Here is a 21,666-nt window from a genome sequence, read left to right as displayed (position 1 = left end):
GTGAAGGTAGCTCATGTATACTGCCTTCTACTACTGCTGCAGTAGTCCTGAATAGAGCTGGGGGAGGCCCAAGATTTATGAGGGATTTCCAGTAGGACCAACGGGAAAAGTGCCAGCACTGTGTCAGAGGAGCTCCCGTGTCAGAAAGAAGCCGATCCCATTTCACACGCCCACACTGCCACGAGCGTCCTCTGGCCTTATAAACCCTGTGTGGGGGAAGTACGCGTTCGGAAACAGACAGCACTAAAATTGCACTCACCATTAACAGTCTTAAATGTCTTCTTCCAACGTGGACTTAAAATTTCTTGGTTTAGAGTTAAAGGGGTAAGGTTCCGCCTTTCTCCACTCATCATGTAGTTTTCAAATAGACAGTTTTCCCATTTAGATGAGCAGATGGAACCCAGTGATCATGGGGTCGGTGGCAGGGCCCCTCTTCCTTTTCCTGTGCTGAAGCGTGTGATACAAGGCGGGCAGGAGGAGGTTTATAGTTGTTCATATAGAAAATAATACGATGGTTAATAAATAATAATACAAGAATAAGCTGCTTTTCATAGTCACCACTTAAACTTACTTTTGCCTCACCTAGTATATGTCATGTTCCAGGAAGAGGTAAAAGAGAATGTAGTATTTTAGTTTTTAATGGAAAATAGTAATAGGAAATGTTAGTTTTACCCTTTGCTTTATTTTTAATTTTAATTTGATTTATTTTTATTGAAAACAAAAACTTTACTTCTGACTGTGGTAAAATACATGTAACATAAAATGGTTTTGTAGTATGCGTTTACCATCTTACCCATTTTAAGGGTATAGATCAGTGGTGGTAAGTTTGTGTAACCATCACCACTCACCACCTCCAGAACTTTTTCATCATCTTAAACAGGAAACCCTGTGCTCACTAAACACTAGCTCCCCACTGGGAACATGTTTCCCTAAAGATACAAGGGTCTCTGATTTCCTTGGATGTTATAATGATAGTTGCAGATTTTGACTTCACAGAAAAAAATTTCTTCCAAAAGTTTTTTTTTTAATTTTATTTATTTATTTATTTTTAGACAGAGGGGAGAGGAGAGGGAAAGAGGGAGAGATACATCAATGTGTGCTTGCCTCCTGCACACCCCCCACCGGGGACATGGCCCGCAACCCAGGCATGTGCCCCGATCAGTAATCGAACCCGCAGCCCTTTTGTTGGCAGGCTGGCACTCAATCCACTGAGCCACACCAGTCAGGGCTCTTCCAAAAGTTTTATGTGAATAATTCAGTATATAGTCTCTGTAGGTCTCTATCCCATAAAATTGACCTTATTTGTCCATTCCCACTAAAATTAACCACATGCATTTTAAAACATCAAATGTCAAAGAATTCAAATATTAACTGGTTATTTTATAAATATAACAACTGAATATGATCTTTTAAATATTTTCTTGAGTTCTAATGGAGAAACAGTTTTCAAATTTTAAAGCTATAATTCTTTCTGCTCCTTTAGAATATTACTGATTGATCAACTTAAATGTTTAATGTGATATTTGTGCTTGGTTTAGTTTGTAGCTTAAAACTACTGTTCGACACTGAAATTTACCAAATAAAATAATGCTGATTAAGTACAGATGTGTCAGATGCAAAACTTACGTCAGCGTACTGATTTCCATGTACGAAGATCTGCTAGGGCTTTATAGATAATTGTGTCCAGGAAGGGTTAAAGGTGAGGTCAAGGTTTTGTTTCGTAATATGCACATTTTGAAATAAGCATTTTGAGAAATCAAGCATCTTCTAATGCAGATATGTTTTTCTGTGTTAGAAGTTTAAAATATAGCAAGTACGCAGCCTTTATTCCCTCCCAAATAATTTATTTGCTGTCATTGAAGAGAACATTAATGTTTTTCTGACTTCCTCATCATAGTCAAATTTATCAAACATGACGTTGTTCATTTTTTATGTTAAAATACTTCCATGTAATCTGAGGTTTATGTTTTCTCTGTAATTTCCTTTGCTGATAACATAAAGAGAGTGGTCTGTCAATGTTTATTCTTCTTGAATGTAGAGAGGGGCATAGAAAGTAGTGTTCAATGGAACTGACTGCTTAAGGTTTTGGTTCACTTGGCAAGTTGAACTGTTTGTTCTTAAGGCCGTCATCATCTAGCCCTGTTCTCAGCGTTTAGCCATATACCTCGTTTATACACAAGTTCACGTTGTTATAATTAGTGACGACTGTCACTTTACTTTTTCATTTTTGAGGGACCTCTCAAGTTAATGGTCTGTATCTAAGAATTAAGTCTCTATTGGAAAGTGTTCATGAAAAACACTTTTTGCTGAATTTGGGCAAATAAGTCCTTTTCCTACTATTTCTCATAAGGAGTCTCCTCTTTAACCCCACTAAACTCTAGATAGCCCCAATATCAAAATATTGACCTGTACAACATGAACAGCTCCTTTGTAAGAGGGCACTAAGGGATGGAAAGAGCTGAAACAAATATTAGCACACAGAGAATGGAATGAATGGAAAAAATGATATCAAATAAGCACAAATAGGAAAATTAAAGTTGTTGAAGTCCATCATGTGATAAAAAAAACTTTATTGGTTGGAGGCCAAATGATGTTCTATACCTGTAATGCTAATTATAAATTACAACTGTAAAAGTGCTAAGATGAATTCATAATTACTTATGTTTTGGGGATATGTATAAATTCACACTGTTCACTTAGCAGGCTTGTTTTCTGTTGAAAATCACTCTGAATATATTTTGAAGATTATGAATATTTTAAAGTGTTTAGATATTTTCATGTATTACAAGTGAATATTACTGTTCTCACTTTAAGGCAATCAGCTCTTTCTTTTTATTGACCTGCAGCTCAGAGAGTCATTCAAAGATATCAAAAAGAAATTTAACAATTTGAAGTTTAATTACTCAAAGAAAAATGAAAAAGCCAAGAATCTGAAGGCTCTGAAATATCAAATTCAACAAGTTGATATGTACGCTGAAAAAATGCAGGTAATGAAAAAGCGGGTATGTGTTCTCATGCGCTCCGCCAGCCACTGCAGAACCATTTTGCATTTCAAGTCTAGATGCCCCTCTGACAGCTGTCGTATTCTCTGTACCCGTGAGTCTGTCCCCACTTTTTTTGTTAACTTATTCTTCCCAAAATACATTGTAAAAATTATGATTTGGGCATATTATAATGGAGGAATCTACAATCATTTTTCCAAGTTTTTCTCCAATATTTAATTACTAGCAAACCTCTTAAATAAAAATTGAATTTCATTAAAAAAATTTTTTTTTGGCACAGGCTTTGAAAAGGAAAATGGAAAAAGTTGAGAATAAGACTTCTGATTCTTTCTTAAATTATCCAAATAATAAAGTCAGTGTCCTCTTGGAGGCCATGAAGGATTTGCAGAAACATGTGGAGGAGTTTGACAAAGTTGTAACAGATTACAAGAAGAATTTGGACCTGACAGAGCATCTCCAGGAGATGACCGCAGAGGTACCCCCTTCTTGCATGCCGTCCATATCGTAACATTGTTCTAGACAATTACCCTGATGCTTGACAACAATGCTGCATTAGTTATTATTGTCATTAAGGCCATGTATCATGCTCCTTTTCGTGATTATTTCCTGAAGACAGTTTCCTACAGAACTGCTGAGCCAAAGGGGACGAATGTTACAAGGTTTTGAATGTGTTGTCCGAATGCCCTTCAGAAAGCCTTCACTGACTTCCTCCTGCTAGCAACGTATGAGAGTTTCTCTTCTCCCTAACCTCGCCACCCCCCGGTGTTTCACTCGTCATGGGATTGTGTTCACTGCTGGGTACCTGTTTAAAATACTCAGAGTGACTTAGTTGCTTCACAGAATATGAAATTGTTTAGAAAGAAAAGGTGATAGTAGGATTTTTCGGGTACGAAAATTGTCACTGGCGTTATTTTTGTTTTTGTCAAGAGGAGAAATGGAAGAGTATACAAAAAATATATGAAATTTGAGAAATTAAAGTTATTATTGTATTTGCACACTTCATATTGAAGAAAATCTACACTTGCAGTTCTTGAGTGTTCTTTGTAGCGCATTATTCTGAGATTAAAGAAAAATCTCTGTACCCCTGATGCAGTCGAGTTTTTAGATTTCACACCATATTAAGAAGGATCGAGGTCATTCTTCTATGTCTAAGACGTTGGTTTGCTGTAGCTCCGTGGCACTTACTTAAAGCTAGCTCCTAACAGAGCCGTTGTTTCTATTCCTCGCTCAGCATAAGGCCTTGGCCTTGGTGAGACGTGTTCCTTCCAACACGGTCATTTATTTTTAGTGAGGAAACTCTCTCAGTTCTCCACTGTGCTTTGAAAATATGACTGAGTGTCTTCTATTAAAAAAGAAAAGGTCAAATGCTGTTCTTTAAATGATATTTCCTAAATCCAGACTAAATCTCATTCTTAAAAGAGAAGCCATTTAAGTGTTAATCAGGTAATAGTGTATCCATTTATTAATGATTTAAGTTAATTAGGCTGGATTGTGTGTGTTTGGGCTTTTTATTTCCTTCCAGCTTGTATTTGGATTCTTTTCAGTACCGTATTCTTTTTTCACTGCCTGTTCTTGCACGTATGCAATATCTTTCCTTTAATTATGCTTCAGGCGAACCTAAGCAGGCAGGAAAATCAGACAAATTTCCATACTTCACTTCCTTATCTGACTCTAATATCCAAGTGCAAAGTATATGATCATGTTTTGATATTTTTTTAATTAAAACTTCGAGAGTTCAAACTAGTGTGAATATAAAGTTTGAGGACATTTAAATTTGATACTTCAGTGGCCAAAATGAAAACCATTAAAGTGATGGTGTCTCTTTAATCTATGCCTTGTTCCATTTCAATTTAGTGTCACTTTTGGTGTGAAGACGCAAGTGCCACAGTTGTAAGAGTTGGGAAATATTCCACAGAATGCCAGACAAGAGAAGCTGTGGAAATTCTCCACCAGCAGTTCAATAAGTTTATCACGCCTTCAGTGCCTCAGCAAGAAGAAAGGATTCAGGAAATCAGTGACCTTGCTCAGCGGTTATATGGTGAGGTCTCTTTTAAAATATGCAGTGATTCCCCATGAAACAAAGCTAACTGAACCTAACCCAGCAGACGGCAGAGCACGCAAGCCTGCTGAGTCTTCGCTACACCCACCTAGTTAGGGAAAAGGCTCAAGATAAGAGCCCACAACCAGCAAAAGTAAACACTAGGGAACAGAGGAAGGAACTTCTGCCTGCAGATGAAGCCTGCAGATTTTAACTGCTTTATGTAAATCCTCCTTCTCTATCTACTTGTATCCTCTATTCTTGTTGACTATCTCCAGGGTAATAAAACTAGGACAATACTCAGCTTATATAGACAAAAAAATCTAACTTCTACTAGCGTGATTTCCTGAAGAACATACAAAATTCCCATAATACTTTAAGTATCAAGCTAAGACAGAAGTCTGCAGCCTTCTCATGTCTATGAGGGTTATGGTTCATGGATATAAGGAAGAGCTGGAAAATTTTCTCTTGCCTTCCTGTCACTTGTGGAATTAATGGGAAAGCTAAAAGGATCATCTCATGGGTTCTACTTTCCTCTTCTCCATGGCTAGGAAAGGTAAGTTGTTAGCTGTGTTACCTGAGAAGTCCTTCTATCTAAAGGAGGCCCCCACTTAAGAAGCCCTCTGGGTAATGGCAGTCCTTGAGGGCGCTGAGGAATAAGTTTCATGAATTCCCTGATATTATTACTTAGGAGACGAAGACTTACTCCCAGTGACCAGACAGATTGAGCCCGAAACGAAGATAGCAACAGGTGGTACAGGACGCTTCCTCTGGCTGCCAGGGCTGCTGTCAGAGGGACGTTTTCTCTAGAAATGTGTAGGACAATATACACTGTACTAACTAACATTAAATTAATGAGTATGAATTGTTAATGATTTCCCCCAATAAAGAGTAGAAGCATACAATAATCAAATATAGATAGAAAAGTTGATGAAAGCTACTATCATGATGCATTCTTGCTATTGTTTTTGTATAAGCTGCACCACAAAATTTTGGAGCACTCTGCTCTCATAGCCTTGTGTATAGTTTCTTCCATTATTCTACTTTCCACACTGCCGCATAATTGCCTCTTTATTTGTGTCTTCCCTACTGACCATAAGCTCATTGAGGGCATGGGAAGTATATTTTATCACTGTATTCAGTGCCCACTCAATTTCAGACGTGGTAAGTGCGCACAGACTCCTCCCCCTCCCAGCGTGCAGGACTCTGTGTCCTGCTTGGGATTTTGGTCCTGATCCTTATCATCAGCCAACAAATTATAGTCATCCGTCTGGCTTCTGCTCTTCCTTACCAGAATGTAAACTCCATTGGGAAAGGGATTTTGCCTGTTACTTCACTTCTTCATGGTACATACTAAGTGCTTAACAAATATTTGATGAAAATATGAATCATTGAGTGAATATATAAACAGCATGAGTCTTTTTCTGTTTAGCATGGAAGTTATATATTCTTAAAACTTTGCATCAGGTAAGATACTTTAGGAATGTTATGTCAACTCTCTCAGGCCACCCAAGCATTACTGAACCCAGATTTTAATGCAAGCGAATTTATCTCAAAGATTTTTTTTGAGTAACTATTATACACTAGGAACTGTAACTGATATAGACAAAACCTAGTAACTTCATTCAGGAATCCACAGTCCCACCTTAGAAATCACGATATGGCAAAGGCACCGAGAAAGGTATAAAATATATTAGTTTGCTCAGGCTGTGATAGCAAAATGCTACAGACTGGTAGCTTAAACAACAGGAATTCATTTCCTCCAGTTCAGGAGGCTGGAAGTCCAAGACCAGGGTACTGTTAGGGTTGGCTTCTCCTGAGGCTTCTCTCCTGGACTTGCAGATGGCCACCCTCCTGCTGCCCCTTCACATGGACCCCCTCTGGGCACTCATACCCCTGTCGTCTCTCCCAGTTCTTATAAGGACACCAGTCATTTTGGAAGAGAGCCCCACCTTAATGGCCTCTTTTTAACTTAATTATCACTTTGAAAACCTTATCTACAAAAATGGTTACATTCTAAGATATTGGGGATTGGGACTTCAGCATATGAATTTTGGGAAGTACACAACTCAGCCCATAACAATGTGCAATAAAGTTAACCTAAACTCTGGATTCCAATAGTCCAGGTTCAAATCCCTGGTCCTCCAGTTATTGTCTGGGTTACCTCAAGAAGCTCTTTTTAGCCTCAGATTCCTCATTTGTAAAATGCAAAAGAACCTACTTGAAGTGGATTACATTGGATAATGCATACAAAATGCTTATGCACTCACTACACTGTAGAGATTTTTATTGTTACTCCAATAGGGAGAGATAAAATCCAGTTGGGAAAGATTAAAAACATTTTCACAAAGATGATGGCATTTAAGGTAAAGCTTGAAAAGTAAGTAGGATTTCGACAGCAAAACCAGGAAACTGGGGGAGTGTATTCCCAGTACGGGAATGACTGCCCAGTGGCTGTGAAGATTTTGTAGGAAGACTGGCTTGTTCAGTTTGGCCAGAGATTAAATATGTGAGAGAATTAGGGTAACACACATTTGATAGAGGCAAGTTAAAACCAACTATGGAAGGCCTTGAATGTATACTTCTCTATGTAGCCAAGAACCCCTGAATGTTCTGAACAAGAGAAAAATGATTAGAATTGAGCTTTAAGAATATTAATACGGCAACATTATTTAGGTTTCATAAAAGAGACACGGTACAGTAAATGTAACCATTTTTCTAGAATACCTGGTTCTCAAAAAAATGCCTACATTTATTGATCTGTTCAACGTGTATTTATTAAGCAGTTACTATCTACCAGCCCTTACACCAGACACTGGGGGATGAATTAATGTTTCTTTTCTGCCAAAGAGCTGACCTTTAAAAATAATTTTATTCATTCTCCTTCCCAGGTTTTGAAGAAGGGCAGAAATATGCTGAAAAAATAGTGGCCAAACACAAAGAAGTTCTTGAGTCTATTACTGAATTATGTGGTTCTCTCACAGAGCTCGAAGAAAAGCTGAAGGTAATGTCTTCTCAGAATATGTATTATAAGGTGACATAAATAAAAATGTGGTGAGGGGGGTGGTGGGAGAGGGAGGTGGGTTTGGCTGGGGTGGGGTGGAGGGATGGGGAGAAAATGTAGACAACTGGAATTGAATAACAATAAAAAAAATTTTAAAAATGTGTTGACCAAATGTCTTCTGGTGCAAAGATGCTCTAAAGGAAGTTCTCAAGGGACATAATGTGCACATTTGTTTCACAGCTTTCTAACACAATGATCTGGGTATTTCTGATCATTAAATCTGTTTCTTTTCCACCACTGCCAAGAAAAAACTTTGCTGAGAATGGTGGCTGAACACAAATAAAGTGTCTTGTTTACATTTTCATGGATCACATCCTAACGGATAAATGTGTGCCGTTAAAGTCAAACTGAAGTCTGTATTAAGTAGCCTTATGTTTTTGTTCATAAATAATGAATGTAAGTTTTCCCCCTTCCAAATTGTGGCCCCAGAGACAATAGAATGAATCTTCAGGTATTATATTCTTTGAACATTTAACTTCATGGAAATATTAAACTAATCATTGTCATCATCCATGGAATAGAAAATCAATGCTATTTTGATTACTACGGCTTTGTAGTATAGTTTGATAGCAGGTAGTGTGATTCTTCCAAATTTCTTTCTCAAGATTGCTATGGCTACATTTACACAATGGAATAATACTTGGGCATAAAAAAGAAGGAAATCTTACCTTTTGCCACAGCATGGATAGACCTGGAGAGCATTATGCTAAGTGAAATAAACCAGTCAGAGAAAGGCAAATACCATATGATTTCACTCATATGTGGAACCTAATGAGCAAAATAAACTAACAAAGTAGAAACAGACTCATAGCTGTAGAGAACAGACTGACATCTGTCAGAGGGGAGCTCGGGGCTGGAAAGCTGGGTGAAAAGGTGAAGGGACTAAGCAAAGAAAAAAAAAATCATAGCCACAGACAGCAGTATGCTGATTATCAGAGGGAAAGGTTGGTGGGAGGAAGTAGAAGAGGGTCAAGGGGGATAAATGGTGATAGAAGGGGACTTGACTTGGGGTGGTGGACACACCACACAGGGTGTAGACAATCTATTATAGAATTGTACACCTGAAACCTATATAATTTTATTAACCAATGTCACCCTGATAAATTCAATTAAAAAATTTTAAAAGAAAATCAATGCTAAAACTATAGAGAAAATATGTTTGTCTATGTCTAAGCAAAATACACTTAAAAGGGAGACTATATGTATACATATTTTTTCTATGTCATGTCCAAAAGTGGTTTGATTAGTGCTGTTCTTACCACTGGATGAAGAACCAATTATTTAAGATGGAGAGAATGGTGAGGTGATTAAGATCACAGGCTCTAGAGGAAGACACAGCAGCCTAGAAATACCAACTTTTCAGATTATTGCTTTTTTGATATTGAGTAAATTATTTAATCTTCCTGAGTCTTGGTTTCCTGATCTGTAAGGTGGAGGACATAGGGAACCCAACCCCAGGTCTTAGGGTGGCTTGTGAAGACGCCCATGCTGGTTGCTACGACTGTTGTTCTTACTGAGACGAGGTGACGCGCTTCCAGCTCAGAGCAGAATTTCAAGCAACCATTGTTTTTCTGTATGAATTTCCGTTTCATAAACTTGAATACCAGTTTCATTCAAAATAGTTTGCTAGCCTTTTAATTCAACCAAATTATCTTTTTTCTTTGGTTAAGTGTATATTTTTTAAACTTCTTTACCAGTTTAAATAACACTACAATAAACTTTTTCATGTGCGTAGCTTTTTCTTTCTCTTGTGTTATTACCTATGCATAAATTCTCCAGATTTGGGTAAATGGGTATACAATTATTAATGTCATATATATATATGTATATATATATATGAAATGATATCAATTGTTAGTGTTTCTAATATATACTTATATTGCATTCCATAAATGTTTTACAATTATAATGCTACCAGTAATGTATGAATGTGCCATACATCTCCACTTTTTCAACCTTTATCACTTCCTCCTCACCTCCACCTCACCTCCTGAGGATCTGTTTCCTCTCCTGACTCCTGATACACAACCTGAAAATTGCTGCTCCCTCTGATGCTTTGCTCTCCATCATCCACAACATCCCTCCCATTTATGTTGTACACCTTCGAGTCTCTCAGAGGGGAACTGTGAGCTTAGAGGGATGATTTTACAAGTCACATGGTGGGAGAACATCAGTCTCATGTGGAATATGTTCAGTAAACAGTTGCCAGTGGCTTGTTTTCTTCCAACTGATGATTATGTGGTGCTGTTCCTCCAACTTCTCTGGCCCAGGCCCTCACTGACCATCTCTTTGTACAGCAGGGAGACATTTTAAAGAGGAACCTGAATTCAGAAGATTTCCATGATAGTTCCATTGACCTACTGAAAGAACCAGTAAGAAATGAGCAGCCAGTATTCAAAGAGGAATTGAATAAGGTAAAGAAAAGTATGTAGCCTCAGCTACTGATTACTTCTGCTTGGGGGTTCAAGTCATTGTGCATTGCCAAAAAAAGTGAATTGAAGCCCTCTTTTATCTATCTGAATCGAATCTCCCACGTGAATGCGATGGGAGTGTCCTCACCCCTAACTGCCTTCCTACCCCTTGCTTAGTAGTCCTTTTGTTCTGCTGCCCCTCCTAATGACTCCTGGAACCACAGCATTGTACAGTGACAGTGGGACAGCCACTCAAACACCGTGCTGTCACCCCAATCCACCACTGTTCGTCCCGTCTTCAGCTGCCTTTCCCGTCGTCCTTTCCTAGTCAATCCCAGCTTCAGGTGTCGCTTCTCCCTCTTTATTACACCACCAAGCTATGGTTTTGTTGTTTACACTACCCATTTATATACATAATACATAAAATGAGATTGTATCTTGTTCCCATAGAATCTGAGACATTTCCAGGCACAAAAATTAAGTGTCCACCTGAAATAGAAATACTAAGCTATTTGGAGAAATGCTTAAATTACTTTAAAACCTATGCAGTACAGATAAATTAAGCATGTAGCAAAAACTGCAAATACCCACAAAATGCAACTGTATCATGATATCAAACATATTATTTAAATCACATCATTTTGGATTTTCAGCTTAAGTTGCTCACTCCCTATTCATAGCTGCTGGACTATAATTACCTCTGGACTTTTTGCTTTGCCAAGCTGCCTGCTCCCTGTTTTTTCCCCTCTCCCAAGGAACTGAAGGCACAAGCAGAATCTACACTATTCTCAACTGCCCCAAATGAATGAAATATGTTTTTTTGTAACCTGAGGCTTAAAAAAGAAAAATCTCTCCACTTATGTACTTACCTCATGGGGAAATAGTTATCTCTCCTTGAAGTCAATACAGTTCTTAGACCTTGTTTACAGGTCCTTTTCCACAGGTTAAATGTATGCAAAAATCTAGCTCAGTTATATAATGACCAAGCAGCAAGAACCATTGAGCAAGCTGCCTTTTTTTGTGGGGTGACCTGAAGGTACTTAAACCCTGGTTCTTCTCTGAGGAACAGGAAAGCTGCCAAACTTTGGTCATCTTGTGGGACCCTAGTCTCACATCTCAGTCTTTTGTTGCTCTGATTGGTCTAAATGAGGGTTTTTCAATCTTGGTACTATTTCTGTTTTGGCGCAGAGAGCTCTTTGTTGTCTGGGCTGGGCTGTGCATTACAGGAGGTTTAACAGCATCCCTGGCCTCTATTCACTAGATTGCCGTAGTAACCATCCCCACCCCACCCACTCATGACAACCAAAAATGTCCATAGACATTTTCAAATATATCCTGGGGAGCAAAAATCACCTTCAACTAAAACCTACTAGAAAATAGTGGGAGGTAGGGGTGGGTGGGGCAGGGAAGAGGGGTGGGGCAGGGAAGAGTGGTGAGGGGAAAATGGGGACAACTGTAGTTGAACAATAAACATATATATATATATCATTTAAATATATCATTTAAGGCAAATAAATGTATTGAATAAAAATAAAACTTAGTAGAAAATAATAAAGAATAACATTAAATGTATCACATTTTCTTAAGTTTCTAAAAGATACTAAATCCAACATCACATTTTAAAAATTTCTGCCCATTTTCCTACGTGATCAACTAACATTTACTAAGATTAAAAACAGAAGTTGTTTCTACCAAAGCAAACACCTTCATTTATATTTAATCAAAATAGTTTTTCTTGCTTTTATTTCTTTTTCTTAGAAGAAAAATTGAAGGAACAAATTCCTTTCAATACAAAGAAAAAGATTTACTTTCACTGAAAAGTCATTTTATTTTAATATAAATTGAAAGATATGATTGAGCACCAGTTGTTTAGGATGAAGGTGAAGGCCCACAGTTTTAGCTGCAAGGACCCACTGACGTAATTCCCCATATACATTCAGCAGAGCTGGTGCAGAAAGCAAAATGAAAGGGCAGCAGGATCCCCACTTTTAAACATCTCAATCTCTGACATCTCTATCATGTATATCATAGGTCAGGTGGAATGATTCCTCAAAATACTATGTGGGCAGGTAAAACAGTCGTTAACGGTATCTCTAAGTTCAATTCTGACACCCTCACATTGCTTTGATCTTCCTCAGAAAAACGACATCACTCAGAAAGAACAATCCCACCAAACTCTTACAAGAATGTGTTAATCACAAGATTTTCTCCTGGAAATAGTTAAGTGCTTCTCATTTTTCTGACCCAAAAATGCAGCAGGTGGAATTAGGCGATTCAGTCAATGCAATGGTCGTTGCCCGCTAACAGATTAGTTACGGTGTTTTATCCCCGAGGTGAGGACAGACGCGAAATCCACAGTAATACGTGAAAACTCCTCAGGTTAAATGGAAGCACAGAGTATTAAGAGACTTGCCTAAAGTCACAGAACTGTTCGGTAGGAGATGAAGGCTGGTGATGCCGGCAATTATAGGCTTCTAGTGCTGGAAGGGATTTAACAATCATCTGATCAAATCTCATTTTATAGTTGAGGAAACTGAGACCAAAAGACATTAAATATTTTTCCCTTCAAAAATCACAGAAAAGCAGTGTCAGAACTGGGCAGGCAGCCCAGTGGCTCGGAATTTCAGCCTTGTGACTCTTTCCACAGGAGCAAAGGGAGCTCCAGGAGCTGCTGCATGGAAATAAGCTGCTTTGCAAGGATTCCATAGATTCCCACGTCAGACCTTCCTCCTCTTTGCATTCATGTGCCTACATATGATTCATGAAGCAATAGCACAGAATTGCTTTTATACCAAACTGTTCGGGGGAGTGCTCCCACCAGATGGGGTGAGGACAGTCCCTGGACCCTCCTCCTCTAATTCTAACCACTTGGTAGGTGGGGGGAGGTGTTCCTGAGACACTTACTCTGAACAAAGTTGGGAAGAAAAAGCATTGTTCACCACCTTTTTGCTCTTCTTTCTTGTCCACCCAAGTGCCCTAAAGGTGCCAAGTCACTCTTGGCTGTCCAAAGCCCTGTCCAAACCCCAGAAATGCCTTTCATAGACCAAGCCCTGTGTTCAATGTCTTTCTTCCGCTACTTCCTACTTAGCTTCATTTAATTTAATTTAAGATAAGACTATCTCTTGAGATATTTTGGAAGGTAAAGCCTTGTGGTGTTATCGTAAATTTGCCACATGGACGGATGGCTTCCTGAGCTATGTACGTGGAGGACTGGTGCGTCACACTCAGTTCCATGGAGGTAGAATATCATTACATTCTGCCTCCCAGACACTCATTTTGTTTGCCTACATGGCAGTGGTTGTAAATCCAAGTGATTCCAGTGGGACTAAGGGGCTTTAAGAAAATAAAGCCAGTCATTAAAAATAGCTTTCTCTGTATGAAATACCAAGAAAAGTCAAATAGAGAGACACAGGAAGTAGAAGGGGCTGGGGGGAGGGAGAATGGAGAATTGGCGTTTGAAGGGTACAGAGTTTCACTTCAGAAGGATGAAAAGGTCCTGGAGATGATTGGTGGCGTTGCTCACACAGCATTGTGAATGCACTTCCTGCCATTTAACTGTACTCTTAAAAATGGATACATGCTAAATGTTATGTCTGCTTTACTGCAATAAAAAAATAAAATAAAAAGAATGGCTTCCCTGAGGAGGGAGAGGGATCGCTCTAGTAGAGTCCAAGAGATGACCTGACGAGGGAGCCTCTGATGTTTAGGAACTGTGTTCCGCTGGAGCGCAGACAAATAAACCAAAGCAAAATTGGCTGGTGAGAAGAGACTCCTCAGATTATGCTTTGAAAAGACACTTATCCAATCTAACCCTCCATTAGAGATGATAACTAGGCCTTTCTCTCTTCTGTTTTGCAAGGTCTATCGCATTTCACTCAGTTACTGGAGGTCAGTTCACTGGTTCCTTCATCATGGGGTGGAACTGTGCCTGGGGGAAACAGACAAAGGGCTTCCAGCTCCCTAATGCCTGAGCCAGGGCCCCAAGCTCTAACTCACCACAGCTTTTCTCAAATTGTGTCTCTGACGCTGAGCCTGAGACCTGGGAAGAGAAAACTCAATGATTAACCCAGAGCTTTGGCTTTTCTGTTTTGAAGGAACGGGCGCAGGCAGTGGCTATTTTGGACATTAACGGAACAGGAGAGGGCCAGCTTCCTCAGGACCCAAAGCAGCTCTCCTCTGGCAAAGAGGGTGGAGCCCAAGGCCTGCTCCTGCCTGCGGACATGCTTTCAGGAGAAGAACATGAGTGTGTGTCACCTGATGACATCTCCTTGCCTCCACTCCCCGGGAGCCCCGATTCCCCCCTCGCCCCATCTGACATGGAGGTCGAGGAACATGCCAGCCCCTCCCTCAGCCTTCATGTAAGCAGCTACAGGATGCAGACCGTGGCCAGCTGTCCAGAGGAGGCCCAGGAAACTGGCCTTCCACCACCTGCTGCTTTTGCTGATACTTGCGATGATAAGAGAGAAACATTTTCAAGTCATTTTGAGAAGCCTCACCCCCAGTTCAAAGCTGAGCCCCCATTAACCTCTGGAGGACTGCTGGAAAAGAGTACTGCCATCAGCAAAATCAGTGCTACACATCCTGAGAGCATGCCGAGTGAACTGCATGAGAGAGCTTTACAACAGCACCTGCAGGCTCAGGAAAGTTTGCTAGACACACAGGAGAAAATGCATGCTGATAATAATGTCACTAAAACCCGAGATAGGCTGCATGCTTCCCAGGATGCATTCTCGGGCCTGGGGTTTCAATTAGGCCCCAGGAGGGCCCATCACAGGCAAACGGTTCCCCGAGAAGAGATTAAAAGTACGCCAGCAAAGAACAGTGTGGTCAGCCTAGCTGGCCAGGCACCTAATTTCTCCAGGCTCCTGTCTAACGTAACTGTCATGGAAGGTTCTCCAGTGACTTTGGAAGTCGAAGTAACAGGATTTCCAGAGCCTACACTGACATGGTGGGTAGCCTATAATGACAAGCCATAAGCAGAAACACGCCGAATCACTGGGCAAGTCATTCGTGTGCACTAACTGAAAGGTTTAGGGGTAGCTGATTAATTTCCTGCAACACTGCAAAGCTGCATGACCCAACCTCACATCACCTCCCCCGGCTCTCATTTTAATAGCAGCATGGCTAATACCCTGAAGGAGAAAAAGTAACCGTATGGAATCATAATTTAACAAACTCCAAAGGCACTGAGACTTATGTGTGCTATTCTTTATTAGTTTAACATTCCACATTTCTAAAGATGATAGGTTGAAATTTTTCCCTATTGTTTATTTTTGCATAAGCATGAAGTTTTCTTGATTTAACATCTCTTATTCAATTAAAAAACATAGGAATTTGGGGTTTTCCCTTTTCTTCCATTTACCTATCTCCGCTTTTTCTCTCTTCCCAATAGTCACTCATGTCATTTTTGCAGAATTTGTTTGGTTCACTAAGATTTCTTTTTATACATTTCTTCAATGTGAGAGCTGGAATAAAAATATTTCTTTCACAGTTACTCCCAGTGACAGGTAATAAACCCACTTTTGAAAGGTGTAATAACCAAGCTGTGAACAATATGATTTCACTAGGGAGAAATTCTTTTTTAGCCTATTTGCTTTAATAAAAGTAAACTACAGAATACAAGTTTTAATTCACATTCTGTTGTTGTAAAGGCAGTTTTAACTCTCTCAATACTTGGATTAATTTTAAACATTTAGAAATTTTTCATCCTTGAGTAGATTTATTTGAAGACAAAGTTACAAATTTGTTGGAATGAGTTTATATTTCTGAACTAAGTAAAATAGCATTTCTTTATTGTAATGTTTTAATAGATATTAAATTATCAGTTTCAGTTGTTGTGTGTGTACATGGAAGGCACTTGAAGTGTGAATCAGTTACCTAAAGAATTCATGCGAAAACACTGGTTTCTCTGATGAAAAGAAACTGCACTTCTGCTCTAATGCAGCCGTTTATATGCCTGTTGATTTATTTTGTTGTTTTTACAATTGCATGTTTTTTACAGATCAGGGATTTCATATTTATGAATTTAAAGGATATTTAATTCACCATTAAATATCAATTTACCCAAAAGAAAAATGTTGTCTGAAGTGTTTCTTGTTTTTGTCCACATAACAAATAACTTGGTTAGAATATATTATTAAGGAACTATTGCAACTATAATACTGAAGAACCATAGTGAAAAAAAGTATCTTGCCCTCAGATTCGCAATTTTGCTGCATTAACAACTGGCAAGATGTCATACATTCTTAGGACATCAGAAAAATGAAAAATTATCGCTTAGGCCATGGGAACAGAAAGTAGTTCAGGTTTGTCAAACTTCTTGTGTAGAAGGACATGGATATAAATAAATAAGCATCTAGAATAAACAAAATAAATTATTTGCTTTCTAAAAAGATGCAGCCAAGCACTCATGTTTTCAGGAAACTTTTAGAAACATCATTAATGGTAATAATCCAAGTGCATAAATGCCTTTTATAATTAGAAATAGTTTCCTTCTAATAAAATTAATTCAATAATTAAACAAACTCATTTCTGCAGGAAATGCTGTGTAAGAAGTGCCTTCCTCTAAAACAGCACGTTGGCACTCGAATGTGGGTCTTACGGGATGAACATAGGGGGGTGGCTGAGTGTCACCCAATGCAGATTCCAGGCTGCTGGTCCATAGCAGCTGGAAGAACGAGGGAGACCAAATAGGAGGGGCCAGTTCCCATTTAAATAATTGCCAGGAGCAAATGGGGCCCCAGTGTGACCAGATAGTCTGGGTTTTTTAGAGTAGCTGATGTCCGAATTTTCATATGCAGCATTCCAATTGTTAAATGGTGTCAAAAAATCAATTTTTAAAAAACATGGTCTGAGCCGATCAGGCATTTCTCTGCACCCCAGCTGCCAACCTCTGCCCGAAGGATATAAACAGCCCCGTTGGCATTTGTGGTAACTACAAAGTTCCTGCTCTCACTAGAGAATACTGCAGTAGTAATGGGCTTATGTACAATGGTTTTTAGAAATTGGATATGATGTGAATAAACAATGATTCTGACTTTAAAAACTGACTCTCTGCCTCAGGTACAAGAAGGGCCAGAAATTGTCTGCAGATGGACACTTACAGGTTTCCCACAAGGAGACAAGACATTCGGTGTTCATTCCGAAGGTATGCGGGGCAGACGCAGGCCTGTATGTGGCTCAGGCCCAAAACTCTAGTGGCAGTCTCTCTTCCAATGTCATCCTCCATGTGACAGGTAACCGCAGGCCGCCAATCACAAGAATAAACTGGGTAACACTGTGTGTCATCTATGTTAGTGTATCGCTAATGTACTGGCTGCTCCTGCAGTAACTGGGCTTGTCACCCGTGGACGTCACTCTCAAGAGCCTGAAGGACAATACAGTGGTTCATTTTCCTGCATCTCCAACAAAGCAGCATCTCCGGCCAAGTGTCCCTCCATTCTGACCATACTGCTTGTTTGGCTAATACCACTGTTTGGTGAAATAACCCAGTTTTCTTCGGTGCTTTCACCTATTTGAGGAGCTTGGTAAATTATTTGCTGTGGATAAGGGTATATTTTTTGTTTTCCACAAAGAGATGTGTTCAGTGTAAAACACAGTAAAAGCATGCTATGTTTATGCCCTCCTAATTCAGGAGCATGTAGATCAAGGCTCACAGCATAGAGATGTGTCAAATTTGAAATCCAAATGTTTGAAAATTTAATTTTAATTGTACTCATAAATATATCTTTGTAGAATAACAGTAGAAATACTGAACTGACGTTCTAATTTTTGTTCGTGCATTAGGTGTCCTTTAATTTTGTCTTGATCTCATTTATTGAAATACATTCGATGTGGCTTTAACGTAGCCTCCATTCCTGGGTCTGAGGATAACGCTGCAAATAACCACTCCGCTTGTTGATCTCATGGGTCTGACATTGGAGACTAGATGTGCCGTCAACTTTAAGTAGAGTTTCAAACTTCCATCAGCTATGCATGTCATAGAGCTGGACGGGACACAGGCAGTGAGCACGGACCAACATTATTCCTGCATTCCCTCGGCGTGTTGTGGGCAGCCATGTATACCATTGCAGCCAGTTCCTCCTGCTTCTAATCTTGGTTCTGCTGCTGACCATTTTTGCAGCTGATTGTAAGGCATGTTAGTAGTGCCTCCGCCTCCATTGAGAAATGGGTTCATCATCTACCTCTTGGACAATTGAAAGTTTTTATTGCATGTCTTATAAAGATCTGGAAAATGAAAAGCATGCAATGAGGCTATAGGAAATTGTTGAATCTAATTTGTCATCACGCTGCCTCCTGCCCACTGTTTTTCTTTCAGATGTTGTTTCTTCAGAATATTTAATTAAAAAGATTGCTGTAGTATGTGACTCTAATTAGTCCCATGTGAGAAAATGATGTTTTATGAATTGGAGCTTAAATTCCTCTCTAATTTCTTAAGACTACATCCTTTTCAGAGATTTGAAATTAATCTCAGGAGGGTGCATTTAGTATGATCTGGGTGGGGGGAGTGACATCAGATGAATTCTATCCTTTATTGTAATTATCACTGCAGTTTTGAAGAATGTTCTGTGCCTTTCTGAAATATATTATTCAGAAAAGGGGATTATATTTTTGGCTCCTTTAAAAAATAAATGTGAATAAGAGATGCATTTGTTTTTAGATTTTAAACATAGTCTTGTCATACTAGCATAAAATCTTGAGTTGAAAGAATAATTCATTATAGTTTTTTGATGAAGGGAAGGAATTAATTATGTTGCTCTAAGACTATCTACAAATAATAAAATATTTAAATATAATATATTCAAGTTGATATTAAAAAGTTACTGAATGTTATCTGAAGATGTGAAATGTGTGGTTGAGTAAAAAGTTGAGTTTTTTTGTGCTGTATATTTAGTTTAATTAAAATATTAAATCTCGTAATTTTCTACCAAATTTTGACATAAGCCTATCAAAAGCTTATATATGCAGCATCCCAGGGAATACATAGTCTCTTAACTTTCCTATCCTTTTGGTATGGTTTCAAGAATTTTGCATGTCTTACCTAAATGCTATTTCCATGTTGAAGCTGAAAAGTGAAATCTATTCATGCGCTAAGAGGACAGGCAGGGCCAGGTAACAAATTCTTGTCCCACCCTCTATCTCTTTTCTTGTTAATTTCATAGGATCTCCTTACCAATATTTGTCATCTTGGTTGAATTTGTGGTTTGGGGTTGTTAGGTCACCAGGACTTGCCCATTTGCTTCACTTGTTACATGTCAATTAATCCTTTGGGGAGCAGGGTGGGATATACATATATGAGGTCTGTCCAGAAAAAGCCCAGCCATTGTTAATATAACAAGAACAGTTTGTGCAATATCAATGTAACCTGGTAGCCAAGGAGAGTGGACTGGAATGCACATGCATTAACAATGACAACATCACTGTACTAGTCGGTGAGGTCAGTAGATGCCACTGAGTGAGCATGTGTACTGTGTGGCTGTTGCGTTCAAAATGACTGAGCAAGTAGAGCAATGAGTCTGCGTCAAATTTTGTGTTAAGCTTGAACATCCCTCCACAGACACTATTTGGATGATTCAGAAGGCCGAAGCTATGGGTAACTGGTGATTAGCAATATACCAGGTCGTGCATCACGTGTCCTGCAGAGTTTTTTTGGCAAAACATTGAATCACCCAGGTGACTCAGCCCCATCCAGCCCAGATTTGGTGCCTTGTGACTTCTGGCTTTTCCCAAAACTAAAATCACCTTTGAAAGGGAAGAGATTTCAGACCCTTGATAAGATTCAGGAAAATATGACGGGGCAGTTGATAGCATTTGGGAGAACTGTGTGAGGTCCCAAGGTGCCTGCTCTCAGGGGGACTGAGGCATCATTGTCATATGTACAATGTTTCTTGTATCTTTTTCAATAAATGTCTTTATTTTCCATATTGCATGGCTGGATACTTTCTGGACAGACCTCATGTTCATAGTTCCTGAACAAATAAGGCATATAAAGCCCCTGCTATATTTGATGTATTTCTAAAATATAAGATTATATATGTGATTACATACATACATACATGTATATGTACATACATACATAGAATTCAAATATTGGGAAAAAGCATTACACAGATATTCAAGCTATATTTCAGATCATTTTCTGTGTATCTTCCAGTGTCTATTTATATAACTACCTACCTACCTGTCTACCTACCTACTTATTTTTCTGGACTATCAGTTGATTATCTAGTAATTCCCACAGCATTAAAGAATAATTAGCTATTTAAATTTCAAAGACTTAAGTGTGATTTTCCTTTTTGCTAGGATTTCTGCCTTGATCAAAGAATTGTCCTTATGAAAGTATGAACTAAAATTGTTGGTCAAAAACTGAAAAACCTAGTAACTTCAAATGATTTGCTCTTAAGATGTAATTATGATTTTTGCTCATTTACTTGTAGAAAAAATTCTGGACGTTAATATCAAAACACTTTTTTCAACAAGAAAATGAAAGGACAGATTAAAGAGAATATGTACTTGGCACCTTAAAGGAGTGCAGCACAAAATGCGTGTGGAGCCTCCTACAAGGCAAAACCACTGAGTTTTCCAGTTCTGATTTTCTAATTAAAGGATGTAGAAACATTTGGTGGTAAAGTTTTCCTCACACTGAATTCCGGAGAAATTTACTGTATAAATCCTTTTTATTTGAGTCTCTGCGTATTTTATAATATCTAAAATACTTGGGAAAAGAAGCAGGAAAAATTCAGTTATTTCATTCAACAATGTCCACCATCACATATAGTCAAGGCACAGACTTAAAATAGATCACTGCAGGAGCCTTCTAACTGCTTCACTTAGGCTTAAATTCCTTCAAGTAGTAAACAAGATCCTTCCATACTTGGCTTCCCCTTCCCAGGCTCTGTTCCATCCTTTCTGTCCTCTCCTCCCCTCCAAAGCCAAATGAACTTCAGGTTTTTACCCTATCATGCACTTTCTTCCCTCTAATGCTTTCTCCCCAAAATTCCCTTACTACATTCTACCCTATCTACGTGTAGTTTAATGCCTGCTTAGCTTTCCAGTTCCACTTGAGACACTGCTCCCCCGAGGAAGCCCTCTGGCCCATCAAGGGGAGTATAGGTGTCCCTGCTGTGTGCACAGTCCGTACCAGAGCTGCCC

The 21,666-nt window shown here is 39.0% G+C and overlaps 1 protein-coding gene across 4 annotated transcripts in view; it reads left to right on the top strand.

Moving 5' to 3' along the window:
* Window positions 1-20,740, top strand: part of CCDC141 (coiled-coil domain containing 141) — a 149,840-nt gene extending 129,100 nt beyond the window's left edge. For 2 of the 4 annotated variants that reach the window (XM_045196305.2, XM_045196306.2), the window contains 7 exons: window positions 2,847-2,987; window positions 3,283-3,477; window positions 4,857-5,040; window positions 7,932-8,044; window positions 10,402-10,518; window positions 14,610-15,463; window positions 17,578-20,740. In XM_045196305.2, the coding sequence (XP_045052240.2) occupies window positions 2,847-2,987; window positions 3,283-3,477; window positions 4,857-5,040; window positions 7,932-8,044; window positions 10,402-10,518; window positions 14,610-15,463; window positions 17,578-17,845 (1,872 nt within the window). In that variant the 3' untranslated portion in view covers window positions 17,846-20,740. The remainder of the gene's footprint in view (window positions 1-2,846; window positions 2,988-3,282; window positions 3,478-4,856; window positions 5,041-7,931; window positions 8,045-10,401; window positions 10,519-14,609; window positions 15,464-17,577) is intronic. The other 2 variants (XM_045196304.2, XM_024561457.4) reach the window with 2 other exon arrangements.
* Window positions 20,741-21,666: the final 926 nt, after the last annotated feature.

The sequence above is a fragment of the Desmodus rotundus genome, chromosome 2, assembly GCF_022682495.2.
Source record: "Desmodus rotundus isolate HL8 chromosome 2, HLdesRot8A.1, whole genome shotgun sequence".
Taxonomy (NCBI): Eukaryota; Metazoa; Chordata; class Mammalia; order Chiroptera; family Phyllostomidae; genus Desmodus; species Desmodus rotundus.
This window is presented reverse-complemented; position numbering and strand designations above follow the sequence as displayed.